The 22,049-nt window shown below is 40.5% G+C and overlaps 1 protein-coding gene across 2 annotated transcripts in view; it reads right to left on the bottom strand.

The window, feature by feature from the left end:
• The window catches only part of MOXD1 (monooxygenase DBH like 1), a 50,890-nt gene extending 38,172 nt beyond the window's left edge, over nt 1–12,718 (bottom strand). Inside the window, exons 1-2 of one of the 2 annotated variants that reach the window (XM_027690833.1) lie at nt 12,487–12,718; nt 552–698 (exon numbers count right to left, since the gene is read on the bottom strand). In XM_027690833.1, the coding sequence (XP_027546634.1) occupies nt 552–629 (78 nt within the window). In that variant the 5' untranslated portion in view covers nt 630–698; nt 12,487–12,718. Of the gene's footprint in view, nt 1–551; nt 699–11,925; nt 12,247–12,486 lie in introns of those variants that run through there. The other variant, XM_027690826.1, reaches the window with a different exon arrangement.
• Nucleotides 12,719–22,049: the final 9,331 nt, after the last annotated feature.

Raw genomic sequence — 22,049 nt, 5'->3', positions numbered from 1 at the left:
TCAACTTCATGTAATTTTAAATTACGCTTAGGAAATAGCACAGCAGTCCCTAGGGTAACACAAGAATTTGACATGAAAAGTATTTTACCATGGAAAGTTTTAGCATAAAATTCTTTAACTTCTTAATTTTGACTAAAGAAATAAATAGATACTTTAAATATGTCTACCACAAACTTTTTAAAAATCTGTTTCTAAGATCAATTACAAGTTAGTGAAAGTGTTTCTTAATTTGTCATTTCTTGAATGATTGCAACTGTGGCATCTGGGACTTGATGGCCCAGAGATACCTGTTTCAATCCTCTGTACTCTTGTTAGAAATTAAAGAACATAATGCATTAAAGTAGAAGGACAAAGAAAACAGAAATGAAAATATAACAGTTTAATAAAACTAGCACAAGTATTTTACTTGGCTAATTTAAGTTGAGCAAAGTGAATTTCTCTAATTCTGTCTTTTTACTAAAAAGGGATTTTAATAACCAGCTTAATAACTACATATACAATTAACCTGTATCAATTACTTCATCTGTCTACATATAGTCAGAGTCTCTTACCGTTATGCTCTTGTCATTTGTGTCACAAGTGTGCAGATCTCTGCTAAAAGCCAATATTGTATGTGTACTGTTTTCCATGGCATATTCCAGATGGTAATCCTGTTGAGGGTCCTTTTTTAGTACTCTGTTTTCATCTGTAAAATAATCCTGTTATAAAGAAAAGGTGACCCATTATTATTAAAATTTAATATTAAAAATGAAACTCTATGTCTAATACTGAAGCCCCTTGAAACATGTATCAGTTTTGAAGCAAACGATAAATGTGAGGTGGTACTGAACTATTTTTTCATACAAAATCTCCAAGAAAGCAAGTCTCCTTGATAAGCAGCTTGAAGGACATTTGGAGTAACTTTAGCAACAGGTTGCCTGTACATAACTGCAGAAATAAAGGTTGTACCCAACAACAAGAAACCTTATTTATCATAACTGGGATGCCATGAACTTCAGGAGAAACTACAGAGAGAACTAATTTCACTTAATATTTGTAACAACAATACTGTTCCCTCCTTTCACAACTTCTCCTATGCTTTTTATTTCCCCACAAAAACAAACTTTGAATGAACATCGACTGGAACCAGAAACCCTATGGCTTAACTAGGACAGAAAGTGCTGAGTTCATTCAAAATCTGATGCACTGGGATTAGACTGAGGTTTTGGAAGAGGCTAGGGAACTGTTTATAAGAAAGATGCTCTCCATCAAAGGTTCAGCAAAGGCCTGGTACAATGGAGTAGCAGGGCAGCAATGTCAGGTCATTAACCTCCTCACCCCAAATTCCTGCAGCCCAGTGCAGCTGGGACCCAGCCTTCCCTCTCCTCCTTCAGCAGCCACCTGAAAAGGGCTGGCCACTGCCTCAGACGCACCTTCTCTGGTCGCCCTCCTTTGAGTTTTAGGCTGTTTCTGCCTGAGTTGGGGTAGGGAAGGGGGCTTTTAATTAATCAATGTATTTCTCACACCAAACAGGCAGACAGTATTAATTGTGTGGTATCCCTTGCAAAATAATGCAGCACTAGTGATTCTGGCAGGCATTTACTTTTGTAGCTGTTTGGACCTCTATTCGCTTTTGGAGAGACTTCTAGCTTTCCCCTTTTGTTTAAGTTGAGATAACAAAGATGAAAAATTGCAAAATGTTATGTCCAAGCATTTTTATACTAATAAACAATAACTGAAACCTTATTAATTCACTAAGGGATTGTTTAGGAGCTGTAATCTTAAACTTAATCCCACCCTAAAAACCTGTGTGTGTGCAAGAGACCACAGAGTCCTTCTTTTCCTATCACCACTTCTTACAAATACAAATGAATGAGTACATATGTCAAAGAATAGACACCTGGAAAAATAATCACCAAAAAGAGCACCTGGGACCTGAAAGAAAGAGTACTGATGAGTTGTGTTTGTTTAGAGAAATAATTTTGGATTTGTGCTTTTCCAGATGGAAATAATAGACTTGTTCTGGGATGGTTCTTTGAAGATGGGTAATTAATGGGATCAAAACACTCCACTTTAGCCCTGCATCAGAACTTGGAAAGAGGCAGTGCATGTCTGTACACAATATCATTCCTGCTCTGAAAACACTCCTCTGTGGAATCTCTGCTTCTGCTTAAAAATAGTAAGGGCTTGTCAGGACGAGAAATGTAACCTTGTGAACATCAGCTTTTATTGAAGTGTGATATCTTTGCTGAAATGTTACCTTAAATTGGAGGAAGGCACTCATATTAGAAAGAGCACCCACACATTGGAATATTGAGGAATACAAATTCAAGAACAACTTTTCCTCATGTGAACAAATTCAAAGTCTTTGCCTGAACCCTGTGAGAAGGAAAGCTGAGATGTGTGAAGCAAAGCTAGGTGTTCACACTCAAATATTTTGTTGGTGAACTTCACCATTTCTTCACAAGTCTAGAAGACACAGCTGTAACCAGACAAAAACCTCTTCTGATATAGTCCTGAATTCTATGAGCCTCAGGGGAGAACACAAAAATAACTCAAAGAAGTTGTGTAATTAAGGTATTAGCTCTGATGTGCCTTGATAACGTGACTGTCACTTACCTGCACGACAGTCAAAACCAGGTCACATCTCTGGCTCAACACGAGGGGCTCCTTTTGCGGCTGCTGGCGAATTCTTTGGGGAAGGTGGTCCCAAAGCCCAGGCCACAGGAGAGGACCAGGATCCTCCCCACGGGACAAGAGCTGTGTTGGGCACTCGCATTGCTGCCTGCCTTGGTGCTCGCTGCCCACCCCTGCTGTCCACAATGAACAGCACCTCACTGATTTCAGTGGCACACCTGAAATTATTCTGTGGCTAGATGTTAATCTGACAATTAATAATCTTTCTTATGTGAAAATTTCTGTGAAGTAATTAATTCCTTGTCTCTACTTACTTTCTCTGCCTGATACACGCTATGTTCAAACAGGTCTTGAATATCAGGGTGCTGAGAATACCTGGGAAGAAATTTATATAGTGCCTAGGAAGACAGTGTTTATTCCCCAGTTCTTACAATTCCACTGTGTGCAGTAGAAACACCCAAGAGGAATCAACTGCAAGTACACTTGCCAAGACCTATTTAGGAGTTAGCAAACTGCTCCTATTACTATTTTTACTTCCTTTGTTGAAAATTATCCAGCTGTTCATCACAAAAATAAAACCAAATAAAGTAACCAAAAAAAACTAAACAACTCAGACCTTGATTGCTCAACCTCTCACGTGAAAATTGTTTGTTTACCAGTTTTAAAACAAAATAATGCCATATTGCCCAGGAACCATACATATCTCTTTCTGTTCGCAGAGATTTTAAGTCAAACTATGCAGACTTTGCTCAATTTACTCATCAGAGCTTAAAAGCCTTTAAGATTTGTGTTTATATACAAAACATAATGAACAAAAGGAGGCTTTCAAAAATGAAGACACACTGAAAAGATATGATGCCACATCTTTTTCAGTCACAACTTGGAAAAGTAAGAAAATGTTAGTTGTAGATATACCTATGTAGATATATGTCTGTATCTTCCCACATATCTTATGCTTCCTGTCAGGGTAGAAAAATAAAAATAAATTAAAGTCCTGCTCCTATGGTGCAAATGCAATAGAAATCACCATATTTGGACTTCCTACACTCCATTGAAGTCCTTGTGTCTAGTCAAAAGAGAAAGCTGGGTACCTCTGAAGGCCTTTGAAAAGTGACAGTATAGAGAACGGATTCACAAGAGGCCAGAGAGGGTAAGTTGGGTATCTGTGTTTCAGTTGAACTGAGGATATCTAAATATGGTTTGAAACTCTCTCAGGTCCAGACTACTGTAACACAGAAGTCATTTACATTCATAGGTTTCACTTATTTAATTCTTTAGAGAAAGGAGTGTGACTTTTTCATCAACAGCATAACAGTGATTTGATATCTATAACACATGGTCTGAAACACACTTCATATTGGAACCGTTTAGTCTTCCTACCAAGTAGGAAAAGGCTCTAAAATGGTGACATTTTTACACAGATCTGGTTTTCCTACCCTATAGAGTTAGCTGGAAATCCTGTGTCTTTTGTAGGATGGATTACACTGATACAAGTCTCCCCAAACTTCATGGAGTCCCAGCAGAAATTTACAATAATTGTCAATTCCTTAAAACTGAATTTTTGAAACACTCACATGTGTGACTGTGGATAAATCCACAATATGGATGTATGTACTGATTCAGTACTTGAACCCAGATTGTTCCGTTTCTTATATGCACTAAAAAGCATATATCATGTGTTTAATGAAGATAAAGTTTTCAAATTACAAATCACCTTTACAAAAGTATGAGAATTACAGAAAGAAAAGGGTGAAGCAACTATATTTTTCCAGTATGAATATCTTTGATTATTTAAAGAGTGTTTAAAACAAAGTTTCAGAAGTGTTATTGGTCATACTACATGATAACAAGGATGTTTATTTCAGAATATGCTTATGTAAATTGTTTACACATGAAACATTTAAAGTTTTTGTACTCCCTTTAATAATATTGCATAAAATACCATATTAAACTCTGGACTAAGTTGTGCAATCCATCACATAATTAAGTATCTCCTTCCTCATATTACCTAGAAGTTGAAAAAACATATGGAAAATGAAAAATCTTCCTGACAGTATAAGTTATTTTATGTTCCTTTCCAGATGCGAGGCCGATCATGTTATATGTTTTTCAAATTCCATTAGCCTCTCTCCTTCTTAAAAAAAATGTTTTGTGACATATATGGTTTCTGATTCTGCTTCACAAACAGTTAGGGAGAGTAATTTCTTAAGGATGTGAAAAGAGGTTGGTTCCTCCTTCAAGAATGCAAGCACAGCTGAGGAGGGAAGGCTGACCCCAAAAGCCCTACCAGCTGTCATCACGGACTGAAACAGGTGTTTATGGGACTACCTCCCCAGATCTTTACAATGTACAAGATTGTTTTGTTTACAATATCCATTTCCTGTACTAAATTATATATACCTCCTTTCAACCTCAGGGAGCATAAAATAATTCTCAGACTGTTGCCCCATTCAGCAATCGTCTTGTGGGCTTGGCTTGTGAGCAACTCTGCCACTCCAATTTATGCATGCTGCCCTTCTCTAACTGGAAGATTGCTGCTGTTTTGTCAGCAATTTAACACCTAGAAGTTAAAAAAGCAGCAAGTCAGGAATGGGAAATGACAGAAAAACAAGCTATGTTGCAACTCATCCCCACCTATGTTCTGTAGCCAATCCAAATTACCAAACTGATGTCTATGACCAGGACCAATGACAAGTTTGGCAAAAGGAATCACGAAGCTGGAACAAAGATGAAAGTTGGTGCAGGAGAGGATCTTAGTATAAATAGGGTGGATAGCTTAAGAACTTAATGAAACAGTTGTTTGAAATAAACACCGAGCTATGCCTTTCTGGGTTTCCAAAAAAAAACCTGTGGTTAACTCTTTTTTATTGTTGCATTCAATTTAAATGGAATCCTGCTGCTCAAGGTTCCAGCACACACTAGATATTACCACCAAAAAGAAGCTGCTTTTACACTGTATTTGGCAACAAGCAAACAGAACATGAGTTTACAAATAAGCAAACCAAACTTTTTTTCAACCCAAATAAATTTCAGCTTGAGTTTCAGGCAAAGATCTTACTATAGTCTTATGGTAGGGAAAAGCAGAGCCCACCTGCAGAAACCTAACACAAAGCAGGAGTCTGAAAGCGTCACTGCTTAGTGCAAGAACACCTTGAGAGCATTCCAGTTGACTGAGCCGATCTTGGGATTGGACACAAATGAAAAAATAACCATAGAAAAGGTAGAGCAACAGCAATCAAGCAGTTGCAGTATGTTCCTAAAGTAACTGGGATAAGTAAATTCAGATTAGCAAAAAGTGATTCAATCCTTGCTAGGAAGCCTGGATCTAGCTCATGTGGGCAGTTCTGAGAAGCTGTGCACAATTCCTGGTACAATTCCAATTAAACTGGATGAAATACACTAGAGTAAATGTAGGTTGTTTACTTCCTGTGCACTACTAACTTTGATAAGGACAGAAAATTTTTACCTCCAACAAATAATTGTGGGTGTGTCTGCATTTCAAATGCAGACATACACATATACACAATGACAACACATTTTCCACCTGAGTATTTACAGAAACAGATAATGCCTGTGTATGTACATACATTTTCTTTATAAAAAGAGGGTTTGTAATTTTTACACATTAAACACAATCATTTATTTAGAAATATGTCTTTATCTTTCAAACTGTGTCACTTGAATACACTTCAGGGTATTTCTTATATCTAGTTAAATGCTGCCCAGAGTGGCTTTCCAGTAGCCTATAGCTGGCAGTGACACCCCTTTGTTTATGTGACATTCCTGAGAGATAAAAAAATATCTCTTATGCTGCACACAAATGAAAACATTGGAGTGTGGAGACCTGTCTAACCACATAAAGGTGTAAGAAGCACAAGCAGTTAGAGGTTGAAATACAACATCACATATTGGCATGGGTAATTTGACTTTGCAGTGAAGTCACAAGGGTCTGTCCTAGTCTTTACATGGAGAATAAACGTTAGTTTAAGAGTTTATATTCCAGTTATATCAGAAGATACTAAACGAGATTAAAGGCTGTCCTAACACAGACTAGACAAAACATGTATCAAAATGCTTTAAGGGAAAGAAAATCAGTAAGTAGGAGATACTGCATGATACAATCTTACAACTGCACTTTATCGCAAGGAACATTCCTTACACAGGAGCCACATTTAACCAGTACAAGTTTTCTTGGTTTAATTACTTTAATTACTTCAATTACTTCAATTATGAGGAAGATTAAAAACACTTAGGGGATTTTCAAGCACAACTATTAGTGATACTTGTTCCCAAAATTTCTGTATGTGCCTTAGAAAATCTCCCCTCTTCCCTCTCCTGCTTCTGTGATCCTTGTTAGTATTGGGAATCAAATTATTCTTCCATTATTTTAAGCCTTTACATCACTCATGGTGGCTACAATTCCATATTTTTGGGGAGCTGTAGGAAAATTTCATTTTCTTGGTGTTTCCAAAATCCAAAAGAGAAGAAAAAAAAGATAAAAGAAAAAAACCAACAAAACAAAAAACCAAACAAACAAAAACACAAAAAACCACCTCCAAAAACAAACAAAAAAAATACTTGCAAAAAAGTCCTCCCCAAAGCCTGCAAACAGCTTCAGAATTCTTCCCATCTTTTGTTCACCAACTGTTTCTTCCTTGTCCTAACTATTGTACCTCTGAAAGGGAACTACAAAGCATCCAGCCAGTGGAGATGTACACTGGAGTGTCTCTTTATGCCTCACATTGAAGACAAGAGGGAGATATTAGTCATCTGGAGATTTTGCCCCAATGCCCAAAGGCATGAAATACCTCCAACAAAACACCGACTGAGATATGTCAGTGTGGCACTTGCTTTGCATCTCTTGGTGCCTTTCAAGTTGTTTTCTAAACACTTCTTTTGTTGCTGTTGGCATGAGTGCACTTAAAAGCAGCATATCGCTAAGTACTGAAAATGCTCACTGTTTTCTGTCCTTCAAAATCTCTTCCAAGTACTTCCCTGTGAGCAATTAAGCTAACTCTATGGGATACATTTGATAACAGATATTCTTTAGTTTGGGTGACAGTTAACAAGCAAGGCTCTAATGAATAATAAAGTACTTTTTAGTGACACACAGTCCCTATTCACCCTGAGTAGGGACTATTTTTGTGTAAGTTCAACAGAAGATTCTAACAATGCAACCCTCTTGTATAACTTGCACAAAATAGGCATTCATCAAGGAGGATTACTCTCCCCAAAATGGGGCTCTCAGCAGCTACGTGCTGTGGGTGGGGATGCACAATTCCAGACAGGGGTGGAGACCAAGGAAAAAGCATGGGTCTAGTCTGAAAATGCATGCTGTGTCAATTCAGAAGCACAAAGAGATGCATTAGGAAAAAAAAAGAAAGAGAAAAAAAAAGAAGAAAAAAAAAGATGAAAGAAAATTAGATGCAAAAGCTGAGGCTGCCCCAAGAACTTGTAACTTTTACAAAGAGTAACACATGATGCAAGTGACCATGGCAATATTTCGAGGTAATATTTTGCTAAGTATGAACTCTCCTAAGTCCACCTCCTTCCTATACAGACAAAGAAAGCTTTCCAATATCAACCCCCATTGGTGTCTTGTTCTCAAACATGCTCACCAAAACTCACACAATCTGGCACCACAGGGCTCTCAGTAATGTGTGAGAATAATTTGTTCACTGATCTCCTTCTTTTTCTTCTGCTTGGTGGAGGTGCCTCTCTCACAACAATACACTAAAGTTATGCATGTATGCATACATATATCCATGCTATGTCCTCTAAATCCTCCCAAAATATGCTTAGCTTCCCATTTCAAATACCTTCTGAAATGTTATTATAGTAAATGTATAATTCTCAGATCATTCAAATGCTTTTCAAAAAACTACTCTGGTACACCATGAAGGTTTGTTCTTCTTCTCTTATGACATTGTAACACTTTTCATCTTGATATAATTAAAGAAAACTAAACCTCAGATTTCCAAATAATTTTAGCCTTTCCTTATGTCAGGCACACTTTCAGATTAAATACAGCTCAAACACAGAAAAGCAAATCAAAACAAATAGCTCATTACATTCAAGTTCAGGATACGCCTGAAAAATGAGAAAAGTAAAACCTAATCTTGGATATCCAGGACTTTGAGACACCGATTTTTTCAAGGCAAACACTGCTTGCTGATGGTGGGAATAGCATTTACTTGCTCTATGTGGGCAATGAATAAATGCTAGAGGAAACAGCATTCTCTTTCTTCTCTGAAAACTATCTGAAAGTTTTCCTCTACTTCAATAGCTGGATATTCCACACACTAAGGATTATCTGCTTTTACCCTTACTGACAGCTGTAGTCTAACTACATTTACATGTTTGTTCCCAGAAGAGAACTCTCACCTCCAAGAACACTTTCTATTTTTAAGAAGGAGAGAGAATTTAAGGGGGGGGAAGAGGCAAAACTGACCCAAGAGACTAGCAATTTCAATGCCCACTTGAAAGGCTATAAAGGTGTTTCAGAACATCATCTGAACATCAGGCCACTAACAAACATCTCAAAACTTTCAAAGAAACCAAAAAATGACCCTTCTAAGAGTTTAGACCACGATGCACATTTTCCAACTGATGGTCATGGAATAAAAACATATTTCTAAAACCAAAAAGAAAAGTAAGTTCATTCATTATAGGGCGTACATATTTCATGGAGTGCAGCTAGGCATAAAACCACATACTTTCAAGGGTGCTATCTATGAAAAAATCTTTTTCAGTAGTAAATAATGTAAATTATGATGATATACAATTAACACAGAATGTATTTTTAAAATATCAACTGTATTTGTATGTCCAGTAAAGGTAAGAATTGGATATTATTGAAATGGCATCCTAGAACAAGTTATTTGTTTTATAGCAATCCCTGCTGCCTGATCAGGAAAAGCCTTTGGACAAATTTGGGGGGCCGTCTTGGGGCCATCTTTGTTTCCGGCATTTCCTTGTTGATGCAAGTATGGAAATATATGGAAATATTTTAACTGAGCAACTTTTTAAAAAACCTCAGTCCAGTTTAAAAGGAAACTGTGCTGACTGGAATTGAAGAAGGAATGGGGATGGAAAAGGCCTCATATTGCAAGCAAGCATAACAAGAGTATTTCACAGAAGAAATACTTGAGTTGCATCTCAAAAGTGCAACAAAATAACTCATAGCACTTAGCATAGCAGTTTGTGTGCTAAATTAGTGTTTCAGGAAAAATATCAGTAGTTCTGTATCAGCAGGCATTACAGTCTGTTTCTATTTGTCATGGAATGTCAGTGAATAAAATGTGTGGAAGAATGGAGTTTGTATGGGCCCACTCCTAAAGGATGACAAAAACCCGTGAAGAGTGCTGGAAAGAGCCACAAAAGTGCTTTGATTGCTGGGGAAAATGTCCAGTGATGCTAAAGAGCTCAATCTATTTATTTTATGAAAAAAGAAAATTGAGCAGTGACTTGATTGCCTTGATTGTAGCATATAAATAACTTTATGGAGGTGGGATGCAGGGGGAGTACATTTTTTAACATAGCAGAGAAGATACACAGCTGAAACTTAAACCCAGACAAACTAATACTGGAAATCAGGAACAACACAGACTCATCATTGCCATAAACTATCAAGTGAAGCGATGGATCCTCTACCATTGGATATGTCTACTCTAGTTTTGAATGCCTTTCTGAAAGGATTGCTTTGCTCTAACTGGATCTGTGAACTAATCAAGCAAGAAGTTTGGGTTTCTTTTAATTGTGTATCTTCTGAAGTGTAAGGCTCCAGAGAGCATTACATCCTGTGAGCGAAGAGCTCACTCTTTAATGAGCAGAATAGGTTTTATTTTTATTACTATTAGTGTTTTTTTTAGGCTCAGGTTTTCAGAAAAATTATCTTTATTTTGAAATATGGAGAAAACAATATTTTGAAAATCATTGATCTGAACTTAGAGAAGACAATATTTGCCTAAACTTCATACAGTAAACTAAGAGGGGAAAAAAAAAGAAAGGCTCCCTTTTTCTGGAAAAGTATAGATTTTATAAAATCTTGACAAATAGTAGGGAAAGCATACTATGCATTTAGCTTTCTTATGGTAAAATGCTAATAAAAATCCATAATCTTAGAGTAAAAGCTCCTAAAATTTAAGCAGCAGCTTCAAAGATCAAAAAGCTCTGACAATGAAGACAGACAACTTCTCCTAGACCATGCTCTAACAACTGAGTTCTAAAAACTCTGCTCTCAAATTGCCTGTGAAGATTTTATTTAAGCAACAGGGGGTGACGATGTCATTCCAGGCCTGATTCCCCTTTCACTGACCTATGGGACAAGCTGTCCCTGCTCCCCTGGCCCCAGGGCATCTCCTCCAGACCGTATCTCAGGTTGATGAGAGGGGACCAGAGGTGTGGGTCCCTTCCTCTCTCATGGCTTCTACCCCACCAGCCACCAGTGCCTTTTCGAAGGGATGATTCATTGGAAGCACCAGAAGAGCCTCTGTTTCGCACTCCTGTTTCCAAATGTAGCCCTGACAACATCTAGACTACTACAGAAACATACCAAGCAAATTATGCCAATACAGCTGGGCCCTTCTGAGGTTGCTTTACCAGACCAAGGACATGTATCAGAAGTCCCTGTGGTTACTCTGCAAGTTCCTTCAGACAAAACACCTCCAGGTGAGGAGAGGAGGAACAGCAGAGAAAGGAGCATCAGCGGCTGTGCCCCAGCAGACGGGGGCGTCATCAAGCTTGGAAGCTGGTGGGATCTTGCTCTCATACCAGTAGAATTAGAAAGACCAAGCTCAGTCGGCATCAGGACGGCCAAACTCCGTCAGTTGTTGGCAGGGTGAGGGGAAAGGTGGCGCACCTCCTTGGGAGAGACTGCCATCCCTCCCCTCTCCTCCGCGGGTCTAGGCTTAGCTGGCAGGCAGGGAGAGCGCCCAAGGAGGGATAAAAGGGTTGTTGCATTTTCTGGATAAAAAGGAAAGAAACCTGACACCTTTAAATAAAAACATTGTAGAATTTTAGAGGGAAGGTTGGCAGGGAGGAGATCGAAAAGGAGTATCTCCTCCAGGGGAAATGAACGCCGAACAATAGGGGTGACCAAAAAGCTCGAGGGAAGAAGTAAAGAGGTATGGAGATGCGGGGCGAGGAAGCTGAGAAAGAAAAGAGGGGCAGGGAAAGAGGGGCATCCGGAGAGAGAAGCAGCGAGGGGGAAGGTGGGCGAACAAAGAGGACCCGGCAAGCGGAGTGGGAGCGGGGTGCCAGCAGCGCTGGTCCCGGGCCGGCGGACGAGATAAAGGAGCCGGGCCTTACCTGCAGGTAGGGCTGGCCCCTCTCCACGCCCCCCACCACGATGTCGGCTGAGGCCATGCTGCCGCTGGCCGAGAACCCGAAGCCCACGTAGCCGTGGGTGCGCACCTCCAGACGGAACGCGAGGGCGCTGCCGCGGCGGCCCCAGCGGAGGCGGTAGGCGCCCGCGCCGTCCAGCACCGCGCTGTGCGGGTAGCTCCGCAGCGACGGCCCGGCACCGGCACACAGCAGCCCGCACAGCACCAGCGCCCAGGGGCGCAGCCGCCGCATCCTCTCGCCGCGCACCAGCGGCCTCTGCGTGTGTCCGGGCGGGCGTGTTCGGTGTGCGGTGTCTGTGTGTGCGGTGTGTGTGTGTGTGCGTGTGTGTGTGTGAGCTCAGAGAAGGGGCCGGGTGCCCCGGTCACTCCGCCCCCGCTGCGGGCGGCACCGCGCCGGCCCCGTCGGGGCAGCGCGCCCTCGGCAGCTGCTTTTGTTCGCTCCCCGCCTCGGCCCGGCGCTGCGGCCGCCCCCGGCTCCCCCGCGTCCCCGTCGGGAACAGGACGGACCCCGCCGCGCTCGGAGCACCTGCCGTGCACTCGCCGCGGGGGCTTCCCGGGGAAATGCTCGGAGTCGGCATTAGCGAGCGAAAATCTTTCTCCTGACCGGAGAAGCGGAGTGAAGACGGCGGACGGAAGACCCCCGCCCGCCCTCCGGCAGCTCTAACTCCAGTGGAAGAATTCTGAGGGAGAAAGTCCGGAGGCAAACGGGCGCTTCCCCTCTCTCGGCCGCTTCTTCACTCAGTGCGAGCGCACAGTGAGGCAGACGGAGTGATGCAGGAGATCCCCCGTCGGTAGAGTTCGCTTCATGAGTGGAAAACGAGGACCCCCGATTTGCACTGAGACGGCTACAAAAGCATAGCTCAAAAGCCCACTCGTGTCCCTTGACACCCCCGCAACCGTCCCCGGGGCCACCAACACTCGGCCATGCTGCTCCCGACACACCCGCAGCAGACGCTGCCCCCCTTTTCTCGGCACACAACCACTGCTATTGCCGGGGGAGAGCAACGAACAGAAAGATGGGTTTGGAGGGGTGTTCCCAGCCCTCTGCAAATCTGGATGGAAACAAAAAGTAGCATAACATCCAAAACGGGAAAGTTAGAGTCGACAAGAAGTCATAATGGGCCTTGAAAGCTCCAAGCAATACAAAATCAATTTCAAAAGAAAATTACACTGTTTGAATTGTGTTTTCTTCACATTTAAATGAAAAAGTAAGAGTCTGGTACTCAACAAAAATTAAATATTAGTTTTATAAAAGCCAATTAAACTAGTATATAAGGGGAATTAGTAATGCTTCTTTTTTTGGCTTTTGCATGAAAACATTTCACAAAATCGCTTGAGCTTCCAGAATATCACCACCTCCTCTCATGTGAGGGATATATCAAATGACAAAACATCTTCTAGAAAAGCAAGTGCTTAAAAAAGGATAAGCAGCAAAACTTACTTTTACTTAAAGCGTCATAAGAAATGACAGAAAACAATAATTAAATACTGGTGAAATGAAAGCAATCTTCAAAGGGAATAGATTATTTTGACCTGTCTTCTAATTACAGCAAGAACTTCAAATGTACAACCTCAGATGACTGACAAAACAGAAAATGGTGAGATTTTCATACAATCATAGAATCAACCAGATTGGAAAAGACCTCTGAGATCATCAAGTCCAACCCTTAATCCAACACCGCCGGTTACTAGATCATGGCACTAAGTGCCACATCCTGTTTCATCTTAAAAACCTCCAGGGATGGAGAATGCACCACTTCCCTGGGCAGCCCATTCCAATGTCTGATTACTCTCTCTGTAAAAAAATTCTTCCTAATATCCAACCTAAACTTCCCTCGGCAGAGCTTAAGATTGTGCCCTGTTGTCCTGCTGCTGGTTGCCTGGGAGAAGAGACCGATGCCCACCTGGCTACAACCTCCTTTCAGGTAGTTGTAGAGAGTGATGAGGTCTCCCCTGAGCCTCCTCTTCTCCAGGCTGAACAACCCCAGCTCCCTCAGCCTCTCCTCATGAGACTTGTGTTCAAGTCCCTTCACCAGCCTCGTTGTTCTTCTCTGGACCTGCTCCAGCACCTCAATGTCCTTCCTGAACTGAGGGACCCAGAGCTGGACACAGTACTCCAGGTGTGGCCTCACCAGCGCTGAGTACAGGGGAAGAATCACTTCCCTGGATCTGTTGGCCACACTGTTCCTGATCCAGGCCAGGATGCCATTGGCTTTCTTGGCCACCTGAGCACACTGTTGGTTCATGTTCAGCTTCCTGTCAATCCAAACTCCCAGGTCCCTCTCTGCCTGGCTGCTCTCCAGCCACTCTGTGCCCCCAGTCTGTAGCGCTGCATGGGGTTGTTGTGGCCCAAGTGGAGGACCTGGCACTTGGCCTTGTTGAACCTCATCCCGTTGGAATCAGACTATCTCTCCAGCTTGTCCAGGTCCCTCTGCAGAGCCCTCCTGCCTTCCAGCAGATTAACACTTACCCCCCACCTTGGTATCATCTGCAAATTTGCTGATGGTGGACTCAATCCCCTCACCTAAATCATCAATAAAGATATTAAACAGAACTGGGCCCAACACTGATCTCTGGGGGACACCACTAGTGACTGGCCACCAACTGGATGCAGCACCATTCACCACCACTCTCTGGACTCGGCCCTCCAGCCAGTTCCTAATCCAGCAGAGAGTGCCCTGTCCAAGCTGTGGGCTGCCAGTTTTTTCAGGAGTACGCTATGGGAGACTGTGTCAAAGGCTTTGCTGAAGTCCGGACAGCCTTCCCCTCATCCACCAGGCAGGTCACCTGATCATAAAAGGAGATCAGGTTGGTCAGACAGGATCTGCTGTTCCTAAATCCAGGCTGGTTGTGTCTGATTTGTCCATCCTGTAGCTGTTGTATGATTGCACTTAGGATGATCTGCTCCATAACCTTGCCAGGAACTGAGGTCAGGATGATATTTATCTTAGAGAAAAAAAACTCAAATTGGGAACAACGGTTTTGTCTGAACCTACTCAATTAAGGTGAGAGAACAAAGCATAATGCTTATTTTATTAATGTTTATTGAAGCTGCACTTGGGAGAGTAGAAATATAGCCATGTAAATGTATCAGAAGTTTTGTATTGGTCTTTAAAGTTTTATTCCCCTCTTATTCTTCTCTGCCACCCCTCTTTCCCAAATACTTGAAAATTATTTTTACATTGTAAAGTGAAAAATGCCTACAATTTAACTGATCACTGCAAACAGAGTAACTGTATGAAGGCTTTCAGAAGTCTTTAATTCTCTTTCTTTCTATGCATTTTTTGTCCTTTTGAATTTTTCTTTTCTATTGCCGGAGGTAGTACAGAATAAGACACGGTTGTTTTTCCTTTCAGATAGGCATACTGAGGAGATGAAAATTCTTTTTATGAAGTAATATATATTAATCAGTGAAGCTGGAAGCAAAGTTTGGGAACAGTGAATACAGAGGTGAACCATTCTGTTCTTGAAGAAGACTGATTGGCTCCAGTGAGGATAGTTTTGGAGCTCTGCTGTGCTACCTACAACCTACATTTTAAATGTTTTGTTAATCTCAAACTAGTATGAATAAAGACTAGTATGCTTTCAGCTATTCTTATCATGATTCTAGACTCATGTTGGTTGATATTTTAAATTAGTTGCTTGAGGACAGAAAAATAAAATCAATGTTAGAAAAAAAAATATTTTCCCAGCCCTGTGCTTGGGGCAGCAGCAGAATGATTTAGCTTTCTTTTCCTCGTCGGCAGGTTGGTTTCAGCAGACATTGCCAAATTTCCAAATACCTTGACTCAAGTTCATAAAAACTTTTTAATTCCCTTGGGAGAGAAAATTGGAGGGCAAGAGTTTTATTAGACCAGTTGGAAAAGCCAACGGGCTTTACAGCAAAGAGTTCCTTATTTCTCTTGCTTGTGGTGGTTGTCTTTTCCCCTCTTTTACGAGTACCTCTGCAGAAGAAGGCACTTAGCCATAGTCAGTCAAGAAGTGTAATGCCGGGAGCTGATTCACAGCAAGTCCCACAAGGGGATACCTCAGCAATGGCATTTTTATACAGTCATATGTCCTCAGGTGTGGGGAAGAATTCGTTCCCTTTCATTTGAATTTAATCTAATCTCAAGTTTTTTACTTTTCCCTGAGTGTATTTGTTCTGGTGTTGATGTTCCCCAAAGAGAAACAGTTTTTAACACATGTACCTCTAAGGATAAGTACTACTTTAAAATGGTTACTTATGCTTCATGTATATGTTCGCTAAGTTAGTACACACATAATCACAATTCTACTTGTCTCTTCATCTGTCACAGAAGACATACAGAGTTCAAATGCTTTTTAGCATTAGATATTAGATACATATATAGAGACATATAATATTTAGATAATAGGAAGAAATTATTTACTGTGAGGTGCTAAAGCACTGGAGCAGATTGCTCAGAGAAGGGATGGATGTCCCATCCCTGGAAGTGTTCAAGACCTGGTTGGATGGGGCCCTAAACAACCTGGTCTAATGGAAAGTGTCCCTGCCCACGACAGCGGGGTTGGAACTAGATGATCTTTAAGGTCCTTCCCTGCCCAAACCATTCTATGATTCTGTGATCTTTTCTGTTTGCTCCCCAGCTCCTATCAACTCCTGGGAGCAGGCTCAATAGGGTAGCACCAGGAAGGAAAATGCATCTCTTGTTTCTGAGAACTTCTTACCATTTCTAAACCTGGGTATACCCCACAGTACTGAAACCTGCCATATTTAGTTTATGTACAGGGGTTATGGTTGTAAAGTGTAGGCCTGAACAAATGAGAAAATTATTATAAACAATGAGTACGAAAGCAGCATGTAGTTTGGGGAGAACTCTCTAACTTCAAATGCACAAAACCATAAATATCAAATTTAGAGTTGTATAAAATGACTTTTTCAAAACAAATGAGGATTCTGAGGTTTCTGGCTTTAGGAGGTCTATGGTACATCTCTAAATTGATTTCTCATAGTCTCATTAACAATGTCATCCCAAAGATTTTAGTGATTACAAAAAACACCGGTCTGGATTAAACAGTGTAAAATAATTCCTCTTCCAGTACTTCTTCATCTAAAAAGTACCTCCTATATTCTTCCTCTCATATAGCCAGATGAATCCATCTATTTGGAGCAGAGGCAGAGTGCAGGAAGCCAGCCAACCCTGGAAGAATCCTAGTGCCAGGTGGACTTTCACCACAATAACACCATTGAAAAAATGGAGTCAAAATGCTTCTCTCAGCTGTGTCTTGGCAATTTCAAACATGAGTAGAAATCTGGACAGCCAATTTAACAGATTTTTTTACTGACAAGATCGTAGAGAGATTACTATAGATTTTATTGCTTAATTAAATATTGTCATTTGCTATCTCCACATAATACTAAATTTCTGAGAGACAGAATATATGCTACTAGGTTAATAATGATTTACTATTGACATCTCTTTTACTAAAAAGTAGTAAATGATGCAGGTTGTCAAATAATTGTCATATTGAAAACAGACATGTTGATTTTAAATTTTTTCCTTAAGACAGGCTGACTAAAATCAAAGTGAAAGTCTTTATTTAAGTAATGCACTTCCCAGATGACAATTAACCTCCTGAGACCACCTAAACCAAACACTGACTCATGGGCCGGAATCACCTCTTACCTATATCAGACCTAGGAGATGTCTGTCTAGCCTCCCCATTGCAATGTCCATCACTGTCAGTTTTTTTCTCTTCTCCTCTCTCGCTTTTCCTTTGGATAGAACCAACTCTGATTCATCACCATTCGTCCTGTTAGAAAGCTCTGTTAGGTGGCTGATCTTGGAAGAGGCAGTTCAGGCCCATAACTGCTGTTCTGCACCTTATATATTTCTTTGACTGTGTGGAAGACAACACAGCTGCTCTTGGAGGGGAGGAAGGCACTTCCTGGTCCCTATCCTTCACTGCCTTGTTGTCTGTCTTGATCCAGTTCAGAAACCAGTTGGTGGATATAGGTTTTTAACCTGTATGACTTCTGTAAGAAGCTGAAGACTATCCCTCCTGTGCAGCTTTCAAAAAGTTCATTAGGCATCTTTTCTAAATCTAAACAAACAATCTCTCCTTTTTTCGTAATGGATTCAGAAAGCATAATTTACCTCTGGGTTTAGTTTTCCCCTCTTATTTATAATGTTAAAATTAGCAGAACAAACACAAAACAGAAGGAGAGCAGGAGGTGGAACTTGGTGCCTTTGGGGGGATGTATTGCTCTGCAGAAGGAGAGAGTATTCCCATGCCCTACCCTCTGTGCAAACAGCCTGCATAGCCAGTCAAAACTATAAATACACATAAGAAACAAAGATGTAGCAGAAAGAGGGTGCCAAATGTACTGCATCCTTTGGACAACAACAGTAGTATCCTTCTTCCCCACAAATTAAAAAGATTAGCTTGAAGTTACTTCATCTAATCAAAATGTTTCCAGAACTTTTCAACACAGCAAACTATTGAACCCAATCCTGTTTTCACTGAAGGCAGTGGTAAATTCCCAATGCAAACAAGAGAAGTAACCTTGCATTTGAGAAGGAAAACATTCTTTGGTGGAAAAAAAATACTCATCTCTAAAACTTTAAAGCACTCTGCTGAGCTGAGTTTTTTTTTACTTAGAACTGATGCAATACATTTTGCTCTGTATATATAATACCCTCCCCCTCCCCCACCAAACACTTATACACAAAAGACGGCTTGTATTTAAGCAATGAAAATTTTGTTGAAATGTGGAGTTTACAAATAAAGTGTGTGCATATAAAGTGTACACAGGTTGAGAAATTAAATTCTTAACTGCTGATTCAATGGTAAGTGTACTGTAAGATTTCCAAAAGAAACTGAAAATATACAGAAAAATGACCTAAAGACTCACTGAAGCCCTCAAAAATCTCCTTCCTTTTCTTAGCTCTGAATCAAAGGTGAGATGAATTGATTATGGCTTGTAAATACCCATGGAAAAAATTACAGTAAAAAATATGATCTGCAAATAAAGATATGTCCTAACTGCATCACTGAAAGCAAAAACTGTTCAAATTCAAAACAAGAAGGACAACTGTATGGAAAAGTTACATGGTAACCATAAATGCTTGACCAGCTTCCCAAAAGACGCGGTGGGTACTCAGCCCTGCAGGCTTCCAGGCAGGGTCCTAATATACAGGTACATGCCAGCTCAGCCTGGAGCTGTGAATTGGACGCAGAAATTTCTAGGTAACATTTCATGGGACAGAGAATTTCTGGGTAATATTTTTAGGGACATGCTTTAGTGGTGGCCTTCGCAGTGGTGGGTTATTGCTTGGACTTGATAATTAGAGGTCTTTTCCAACCTAAACGATTCTCTGCTGATCTGACAACAGAGTCACAGTAGCTGTTCTGGCTTTTACATTAGCAGGAGATAGCAAGACATAGTTTTTAAATAAAAAGGCTTTATCGGAAAGCTAAATTCAAATGTTTAATGACAAGTTATCATTGTAAGAGATTTTAATCAATGTAATACAATCCGAAGCACGTTCAGGCTGTCATCCATGTAATGTTTTTACTGCATCTAAGCTGGGTAAAGAGATTGCTCTCCCAGCCAAATCCCAAATGTTCACCATCACCATTTTTCTCCCATCTCTCCTTTCCTTCCCTACACTGGTTCTGCTCCTTGCTTTACTGCCCTAAACACCCCCTAACCCAGTGTTTTCCAAATAGATTGACCCAAAACTGTGCTTTTAAAGTTTTTAAACTACCCTAGCTCATTATAGTTTTGACAAGAAACTGCTTTTTTTAAAAAATATTTTTTTTCAATTTTATTTTTCAGGTTTGTTATACAGTTCTGTCCCATATATTTATGAGGAAGTCTTGTAATTGCTTTGCAATACCACCATTCACCTTCTCAGTAGTTGATTGCTTAGAGAGGATCTGGACAGATGTTTTATGACCATACAAGAAGGTTGTATCTAGTTAAATACTCTTTGATGCTCAGTTTGGTCATTTAAGAGTTTCTCTAATAGAATTATATATATCTTTGCATTCTTATTCTTTTATAAAACAGTTATGTTGAGGACACAGTGTTATCGATACATATTATTTTATGAATTACTGACATTTTTTTCAAAGACATGATGCAGGTGTTGCAGAAGAGACAGTGGGTATGACGAACAGATTTCTAGACTTTTTGAGAAAGTCCAGACAATAGCAGATTGCAGATGTTTCTTCTAAACATCAGGAGAAAAGCAGTTGTCTGATGTTCTAATATGAGCACTACTGTACAGATTTGCAGCTGTCTAATGTTCCTAGGCACAAAAGTTTTCAAATTAGGGCTCACTTCATCAAAGCTGAAGTATTCCAAACATAACTAAACAAATCACGGCTTGGAGCACACAATACCAATCCAAAGGAAGAATACATGTTATTTCAATTTTTGGTGATGACAGGTTGGTTAATATACCCATGAGACTGTAGCCTCAAACCCAGACTTATATAAGCAACCTTTTGACATGTGACTGTACCAGCTGAGCTCAATAATCACAGACTATTTCTGGGGACTTCTGGGTGGAGCTGCATTTAACACTTTCTGCTGGTGATATGAATTTGGCTCCTTGTTTGCTTTATAGGCCATCAGATGACTCCAGGTGTGCTAAACTGCCTGGGTGTGAGGGGAGAGCAAAGATCATGCAGAAGCATCTGCCTATTTGCTGGCTTTTGGTTTAACTGAAGCTTTAATTCCTTTTGTATTAGTCATAAGTCATGATATTTACAAAATACATAGATAATCCCATTTTGACAAAAGATCGCTGGGCTGTGGAAAAAAGAAACTACCTCTTTCAGTAGCCAAACTTGCTTTGGACTTCCAGGAGCTGCAGCTCTTTAATATGAAAACTTGACAAGTGAAAAATAACTTAAATGTTTATTTAGGAAAACCTTTACTGTTGAATACAAGAATGAAGACTGATTACATGATTCCTAAATTTACTTCAGCTCAGGTTGTGTTATCATCTTGTGATTGGGGTGGAGGGAAGCAGGGAAGAGGGAAGCAAAAGAGTACTGGGAGCCCCCCTCCTCACTCTTGCTCATCTACAGAAATGTGAAAGCTGGGGCTGTTCTTTCCCCACTCCCAAAGAGAAGATTTCTGTGAGAAAAAAGCATAAAGATGGGAAAACAGCTCCAACCTCCATTCCTGCTGGTCTTCAAGCTGTAAATTAACAGGGGTGCTCCTTTTGCAAAGCCAGCAGCTCCGGTGTGTGTAAGACGGACCTATGCAGCAATTCCACACGCAAACTATTAATGGTCAAAGTATCAGAGCAGTGACTTTTGTGCAATCTGGATATGGGAATACATGTGCACAAAAAATTGTTCTCAAATATCCTTCCCAGGGGAGGTCAGAGGCCTCCCAAGCTGCATTTCTGCAAAAGACTGGAAGGGTTGCCTTAAAAGTTCTGTGCTGGTGCCAAGATTTCAAGCAGCTAATCTGGGTGATGCTGTGTGATGATGGAGCCCGTGAAGCATCTTGTAAACAGAAATTTTTTCCACAGTCCCTGATTTCTTTATGATACAGCATTTTGAAGACAAGTAATGTTTTCATACACTACTCTAGCTCAGAGCAGGAAAAGGAGTTTCTTGTTGGTTTGTTTTTTTTCTTTTTCTCCTTTTCCTTCAATCGGTAAGAGAAAAATATAACCCTAATGAGATCAATGTTTGCTCTGGAGCTCATCTATCTGTGCCCATAATGGTTGTATTTTTGAAGAAGAGCTCCTCAAGGAAGCAGTGAATTCAGCAGTCTCTCCCAAACCCTCTGGAAGCTGGAGAAGTCAGCAGTACATATCCATCTGTGGTCACAACCTCAGAAGACTCATGTGATACCAATATTGTTGTTGACCACTTCTTTCCAACCCAGATGCACAATGGGTTATTTTCAGTAAGTAGTGGCATTTCACAGACTTAAAATCATAATTTTTTTTTGTTCGTTTAGCTTCATTCATCTCTCTCTATTCTTACAAGCCTGACATTGCAATAGTCAAATACTCAGTTTTCTATTAAATAGAAGGTCTACAAGTAGTGAACTTCAGTTTGTTGGTGCTGTACTATAATTTCACAGTGCTAAGT

This window comes from Neopelma chrysocephalum, unplaced genomic scaffold, assembly GCF_003984885.1.
Source record: "Neopelma chrysocephalum unplaced genomic scaffold, ASM398488v2 Primary Assembly neopelma1_23, whole genome shotgun sequence".
Classification (NCBI taxonomy): domain Eukaryota; kingdom Metazoa; phylum Chordata; class Aves; order Passeriformes; family Pipridae; genus Neopelma; species Neopelma chrysocephalum.
This window is presented reverse-complemented; position numbering and strand designations above follow the sequence as displayed.